Here is an 8,163-nt window from a genome sequence, read left to right as displayed (position 1 = left end):
GCGTTTCGGCAGGGAAAACTGCCTTTATCAAGAAATATCTTGATAAGGTTCATCTCTATCTCTATAAGCAACATTGAGGTAGACATATGAATAATTCCTGAGTGCTTTATTAAAAAAAATAGCTATACCGATTAGGTTCATTGTTTGTTGATATACTACCTAAACAAACTATATGAGTAATTCCTAAAGCTCCTATAGTACATCACGGACATTACTGACTTTGATCAGCTGTTTCATCTATCATCACAGAATAACAAGAGGATTTGCTGTCATAGACAGTTTGTCATCGATACAAAGTTTCTTCAATACAGCCTTACAGACGAATACAAAGTTCATTTCCAGGTTACTATTGGACCTTCCAGATTGGTCAGGTGACGTGACGTCAAAAACCAACGGCTCTATCTCACGGCTCCCTCTTACGGACAGCAAACCGGGTTTGTTCCCGTATTCACAGCATACCGGGTTTGTTCCTGTGTTCACCCCCTGGCTCCAAGGTTATCTACAGTTAGTCTGTGCACAGTGAATCATACTTACCATCGGACACAAATAACATAAGTATTGCCTCTCCTTGCTGCATCTTGTTATAAACACGCAACAATTCTATACCATTTTTAATTGATTTGTTTGTTCTCTCACTGGTCTAGCTAGTAATCTATGATAATTATCATATACTGATTTGTCTCTTTTCTAACAATTAGCGTATAATAACTGTTTTCCTCTGTATTAATTCAAACAGATTTTTATATTTATATTTTTTATTGTCTATTTATTCTTTCTTATTATTAGATGCTGGCATCGTTACACTGATTTTTTATGTTTATATATTTTTTTTAATATTGTTTGCAGATTGCTGTTATAAAATAAATGTACTAATTTTAACTTTTCCATCACTTATCTCATTTGGTTAGCTCCTCTTAGAGCGCTTCTCCCACCTCTTGCTTTTTACTTTCTTGTCTTAATTTGAGATTATTAAGACCATATAGGGATTTTATCTTAACACCAAGTAGGTAGCACTCACACCACCTCTTTTTTTCCTTTTTTTCTCTTGACTTATCTTGGGTAATTTGTAGGCCTTTTAGACCTGGGCTTGACTTATCTTGTGTACTTTGTAGGCTTTTTAGACCTGGGCTTGACTTATCTTGGGTAATTTGTAGGCCTTTTAGACCTGGGCTTGACTTATCTTGGGTAATTTGTAGGCCTTTTAGACCTGGGCTTGACTTATCTTTGGTAATTTGTAGGCCTTTTAGACCTGGGCTTGACTTATATTGGGTAATTTGTAGGCCTTTTAGACCTGGGCTTGACTTATCTTTGGTAATTTGTAGGCCTCTTAGACCTGGGCTTGACTTATCTTGGGTAATTTGTAGGCCTTTTAGACCTGGGCTTGACTTATCTTGGGTAATTTGTAGGCCTCTTAGACCTGGGCTTGACTTATCTTGGGTAATTTGTAGGCCTCTTAGACCTGGGCTTGACTTATCTTGGGTAATTTGTAGGCCTCTTAGACCTGGGCTTGACTTATCTTGGGTAATTTGTAGGCCTCTTAGACCTGGGCTTGACATATCTAGGAACCAGGTCTTCATGACTCCAGCAGTTTTACTTCTTGTTTTTAATGTACCCTCACATAATACTACTAGCAGCAAATTGTCATTACTGATATGATGCACACCACCGCTACTGAAATAGTCATAACTTTTACTAGAAGCCTTTTTACTAATACAGGTATATTGTATAATGCTTCTGTTTATAATGCGTTTGTACATAAAGTGATAACATAATACAATATTATTTTACCTCCAAACCCAACCCATTGTAATAGGTTGTGGTTTTAAAGCACAAAACCAGCAATTTCATATTCACAAATAAACCTGAAAATGTATAATAGTATTTCAACTTCTGAGCTAAAAGGTTGGAGATTTTACAGGATATGTTTCTCTTCTATCCAGGCCACGTGACTCCCTCTGCCTTTGTATTTGCATTTGTGGCTGACACTTGCGTGGTTGGCTTCCTCTTCTGCTTTGTTTTTCTCGTCTTGCACTTGGCACTTTTATCTCGTGGAGCCACCACCAAGGAGTGGTTTGCAGGTCACACCAGAACCTATGATATTGGTTGGCGAAAGAACTTTAAAGACTTTCTTGGGGAGAGATGGTACTTAGTCTGGGTCTCTCCTTGGATAGAATCCAGATTAACAGGAGATGGCATCAGCTTTGAGACAAGAAACAGCACATCTGTGACAACGGCATCCAAGTCCTCTGACCTTTAGATGTTCTTATGTGGAGGTTCCAAGCAATACTCGGTTAAGGTTAGTGCATTGTGTCTTTAATGTGCTACATTTCACATCCAAATGTTCTAACTTAAAATAGTTGTTTTTTTACTGATACTCAAGGTAAAGTATTCACTAATAATAAAATTGTATCATTGTTTCTATTGTGTTTAATATCTGCAATCAGAAGAGCCATATATGTTGTAACACAGTGTATATAATAACAGATAAATGGGGAAGGTGAGCTGCTACAGCATTTTATCCTTTAACGTAGCACCCAGTATTTAGGGGTATCTTGTGTTTGTGCTGCCCTAGGCATTGGAGAAACCTGCTGTGTATTACATTCCTCTCTCCTACAACTTAAAGGGACAGTCTAGACCCTATACTTGTTCTTTAGTACTTACTGTTACATACTAGACAAGCATCTTGCAACAGGTTCCATAATCATTGCTTGTTAGCAGCTGAAAATGGCCGCCAAGCACCGCCCACAGCTTTCTTTTTGTCCAGTTAGCTGTTTTCTTGTATGATAGTTTAGCAGTGCACGTTTAATATTTTTCAGTTAGCTATTTCATATTGCACAAGCACAAAACTTATTCACAAGTCGATTGTGATTGGAGAAACTTCACATACCAAAATATACATGGAATAGGTGGGCGGAGCTTGGCGGACATTTTCAGCTTTTAACAAACTATGAATATTTAAATATTTCATTTACTTCTTACAAACTTATAGCTGTGGGATCAGCTGCAGGATGCTTCTCTGATGTGTAACAATAAGTAAATTATGTCTAGACTGTCCCTTCTATTTCCTCCTATTTTTCTTACAAGTGAATACCAGGGATTATTCATTTGTAATAAATTAATAAGTAAAACATTCAGGCCAGGAAGGCACCGTGTCATAAAACTACTGTCCAGCTACACCATGCGGCCCTATTTGTCCTAGGCCAAAATCTGTCCCTGTTATAACCCCAACCCTGAGAAGCAGTTGTGATTAATCATATTCTGAATGTAAGTGCCCAATTTAGCAGTCACCATAAAGATGTTCTTGTTGGCCTAGGAATACAGCATGACACTTACCTCCTTGTATAAGGGTGCCAACCTACAATAAGCTGCCCACGGCCCTCACAAGCTGAGTGACCAGCGATACTGCTTAGTGCCATAGGGAGCGAACAAGGAACAGGCTATTTGATGACAAACTGTGACTGAGCCACCATAGATATTTAATATTACAAATATCAATCACTTCGTTCTGCACTGCCTCTGATTTTCTTTGTTTTTTAGGTAGTCGTAGCAGAGATGCAAACAGGAACTCATGCAGATGTATAATGATCGAGTCTGCCGATGATGAGACTGTGAATATTTAAGGAACATATAATGTATTTATAAATCTATACGTCATTTTTTTTATTGACATAGCAAAATCATTTTTAAATGAAATGATAAAGAATTGATGTAATGCAGGGCTCAGGTAGCCACTGGCTCCTAGCTTTATGGGTTATTCTCCATAGATATATTTACAAATACCACTGTCTGGCTCCTAAATTTTAAATAGATTTGTCGACCCCTGATGTAATGTAATTTCTTATGTTTGCATATAGCCGTGTATTAACCCCCTGCAGACTGGCGAGATGCAGGAAGCCTTGCGCACACACTGTGTGTATTCTGTCACTGTGCATGTGTCTTTGTGGGAAACCTTTGACACTGATGTCATTACTGACATCATAACCTGCTGCAGGTGCATCACATGACCCCTTTTTGGGCTTTTCTACATTTATAAGAAAACAAAGAAAAATAAATTAATAAAAAAAGTGTCAAGTGCAAACGAGAACATTTCTGCTGCAAATTATGGATCAGTTTTGACAAAATGAACGTGTCTGTATGGCGCAGGAGGTTGATTAGCCACGTGCTGCTTATTGTACTTAGCTGATCCAGCGAGAATCAGTGTGTCACTTTTTTGGTGATTCATGGGGATTTATTTTTCTTCTTATTGACAAATGATTAATTAGGTTGTTGGTTTTTCCTTGGATAAGCTGACATGGCGGTATAAATGTTGCACGTGACTAATTTAAATTGATATATATTTATTGTTCAGCCGGGAAGCCATATTATCAGCATTGGATGAGAAACACATACTGTCTGTTAAATTACACTGGCCACTGGAGCTTGGTTGTTTTGTACTTTAGTTACATAATAAGTTTATTCCAGAAGAGCAATTATGGAATCTGAAACATTGAACACACATTTCTTCCTCTGGACGCCATTAGACCATCTTGGTTACATAGATTGATGTGATGACCAGGGAGTGAGTTCTGTTTAAATAGAAATTCCTATTGATTCAGATCCGTGTTTTATTCACTTATGCACAGGTCACTTTTCATGCTTTATATGTTGATAGCTCTGACATCTTCCTGACAATGTGTTTCACTTCAAAACGTTCTTTAGGGAAAGTACAATCTCTTTAGTTTTAAAGACCCTTTTGGGTATTAGTTTGCTCTGTTGCTCCTTTTTGGCTACATATCATTTTATTTTGGTAGAAGATCCAATAGGTCCTCTGTTCCCTTTACCTGTTAGCATAAGTGTCAATATTTGTATCTTTTCAGCTGTTTAAATGGTTCTGTAGAGTAAACAAACCCCACAATTAGGTGATTACATTAGTATATAAAGCATTCCGGTGTTATGTTTCTGAAATTTACCATCATGAGTAACTGGTGCAGCTCCGGACTCAAGCTGATCCCAAAGCACCTTTTTACCCCCAAGTATGGATAAGATTCTTGTAAATAGTGACGTGACTTTCAAAATGATGCCACTTTGCTTTTAACCGTTTGACGATCGGGTTAATTTGTCTACATCAGAACAATGTTCTGATGTAAACAAATTGAAATCCCGCAATCGTGCACTCGATTTAGAGATTTCAATGTTCGGATCGGGTCAGGGGGGAGTCCCTATGATGCTAGGCACGCCTTCCAGACCACGATCGCATCCAGGAAGCGCAGTTGGATTCAGGATAGCCAAACAGCTAGGACATTCTATTCCGTCCTAACTGTGCCAAAGCCCGGCGTGGTTTGGACAGAATAGAACGCCATAACGGCCTTCAAAGATTAACATACATGGTGTAAATATTTTATTTTTACCACCACAGTGAGTATACGAAGCAACACTGACAAAACTCTTATCTTATGAGAATCTTTTTCTGAAAAAACAAACTCTTTCTCATTTCTGTATTCTTCAGAAACACAACTAATCTATGCACTAAGATACTGAAAGTCATATTCATTTGCACTGAGAGCTTTTATGTACTATAAATGTAGCAATAACGTTTGATATATCTATAGATACATATTTATATATATATACTTTTTTTGTTAGCAGTAAACTGTATTGGGTTATAATTGTTATGGTTTGTCTGGAAAAGACAAAAGAGGGCGCCACATAGTGTATAACGTTTACTGTATTCCAAATCTAACTTGAAAATGTAGGGCACCAAATCTGGCTAAAGGTTAGTTCTCTGCTAGATGTCTAATGGTCCACACGTCTCTTATTCTTCGGGATAGTGAGATAGCAAATATATACAGCCCTTCCCGCAGTTAGACCAGCAAAACTACACCCAATATTTCACAGTGACGTGCGAACAAGAGCAATACTAGCACTATTAAGGGGTAATGGAAATTTGACCCTATTCAACAGGACTCACCAAACAGACTTCCTACTTAAAGGGCCACTAAACCCAAAATCTTTCTTTCATGATTCAGATAGAGAACAGAAATTTAAACAGCATTACAATTTACTTCCATTATTTATTTTGCTTCATTTTTTAAATATCCTTAGTTGAAGAAAAAGCAATGCACATGGTGAGCCAATCACACAAGGCTTCTATGTGCAGCAACCAATCAGCAGCTAGTGAGCATATCTAGATATGCTTTTCATCAAAGAATATCAGGAGAATAAAACAAATTAGATACTATAAGTAAATTAGAAAGATGTTTAAAATTGCATTCTCTTTCTAAATCATAAAAGAAAAAATGTGGGTGGCATGTCCCTTTAAGTGTAACAAGAATCAAAAAAGCAAAATCAATGTATCCTAAAAAAGTGTGTCTAAAACATTATGTAACTGCTTCTTCAGGCATGGGTATATATATTGGGTTATAACCTCTTTTTGAATGGATATTAAACCCAAATATTTTCTTTCATGATTCAGATAGAGCAGCAATTTTCTTATCTTTATTTTAAAATGCAGGAATGTAAGCTTAGGAGCCAGCCTATTTTTTGTTTGTTCAGCACACTGGGTAGCGCTTGCTGATTGGTGGCAACATTTAGGTGCTGAACCAAAAATGGGCCGGCTCTTAAGCTTACATTCCTGCTTTTTCAAATAAAGACACCAAGAGAATGAAGAAAAATTGATAATAGGAGTAAATTAGAAAGTTGCTTAAAATTGCTTGCTCTGTCTGAATCATGAAAGAAAAAACAAAAATTGGGTTTCATATCTCTTTAAGTGCCACTTGTACAGCTATTAAATGAAAATGACTAAAGAATAAAATCATTCATAAGTTTAATACATTTGCTGTTGTGTTGCTGCTTTTTTTGGCATTTATTTCAAGATGGCACAAATGCATTTTCTTTATTATTTATTCATTGTATGTTCTGTTTTATTTGAATATGATTTTGCAACAACATAAACTTGTATGGGAAAAAAACTAAAATGAATTATATAAACCACTTAGCCCAGTATTATTTGTCAAATAGATATGATGTTAGCATTTTCTTTAATGTTATGATTCAGAAATTCTAACGCAGTGTATAACAAATAAAATGATACACACATTTTTACATTTTTTTTGCTGCACTGATTAAAATGTTGCATATAGATTATTTACATAAAATGTCTGTTATAGTTTTATTTGCCACAGTTACAAAAAATGTTTTAAAAAAATAATAATTATTTGGTGTAAATATATATAAAACGAAACACTAAATAGTAAACAAATACCAGATAGAATGATGTATCATGAGAAATGTTTAGCCTGGGAATAATATGTAATGTATGTTTTACAATTATATTAGTGGTTTAAATATTGAAAAAATATGTATAAAATGTTAGTGTCTATAAAGTTTTACCATGTTGTAACACAGGTTTCCTTAGTAACTGTTATGGGTCACTAAAGTGTTCGCATCTGCTTCTAGCAGGAATTGGAAAGCCCACAATTTTCACAATTAAATTACAGTAAAGGGGACAATGAATGTATATTGCAAAAAAATAAATACTATTAATAATGTTATATTAAATCTCAAAGGGTTAAATGTCCCTTTAATGCATATGTATAATTCTTGATACAAGTTTTAGAAAGGCATGAAAATAAATGTATTTGTTTAATTTCTACAGTCTGTGTAATTATTCTGGCATTTATTTTAAATAGTGGGAACTAATGTCATGTAAGATTTGATAGATAGTATAAGTGCAAGCTAAACAAAAATATTTATGATTGCCCTCATTTTTTATTATATTTTTAAATCTGGATTAATATTTGCTTTGTCTTTATAATATCGTTCTGCCTTTAATAAAATCTAGTCATTATGTGATTGGCATTCAATTGTTTTCTGACTTCCCAATGTTGGCAAAGACAAAGTCTATCATAACAGGAAAAACACAACCTAAAAGATAACATTACAATGTAACACAGTTCTCACTTCTGCATTTGTTTGCGAGGACATCTGGCACAAACAGAAGTGACCAGAGACGATGAGAAGCAGAAGATCACTGTACATGGAAAAAAAAGAACCCCAACTCCAACAGCTCATCTAAGTTTAAGACAGAGACACAAAGCTGTCACTGAAACAATACAATGTAAAAAACATAATTTATGCTTACCTGATAAATTCCTTTCTCCTGTAGTGTGATCAGTCCACGGGTCA

General features: G+C 35.7%; 1 protein-coding gene across 1 annotated transcript in view; it reads left to right on the top strand.

The window, feature by feature from the left end:
* Positions 1–7,836, top strand: part of ZDHHC24 (zinc finger DHHC-type containing 24) — a 31,176-nt gene extending 23,340 nt beyond the window's left edge. Inside the window, exons 4-5 of the mRNA XM_053719965.1 lie at positions 1,941–2,296; positions 3,538–7,836. Coding sequence (XP_053575940.1) covers positions 1,941–2,257 — 317 coding nt within the window. The 3' untranslated portion in view covers positions 2,258–2,296; positions 3,538–7,836. The remainder of the gene's footprint in view (positions 1–1,940; positions 2,297–3,537) is intronic.
* Positions 7,837–8,163: the final 327 nt, after the last annotated feature.

This window comes from Bombina bombina, chromosome 7 (genome assembly GCF_027579735.1).
Source record: "Bombina bombina isolate aBomBom1 chromosome 7, aBomBom1.pri, whole genome shotgun sequence".
Taxonomy (NCBI): Eukaryota; Metazoa; Chordata; class Amphibia; order Anura; family Bombinatoridae; genus Bombina; species Bombina bombina.
The sequence above is the reverse complement of the archived record's forward strand: the minus strand, read 5'-3'. Positions and strand labels throughout refer to the sequence as shown.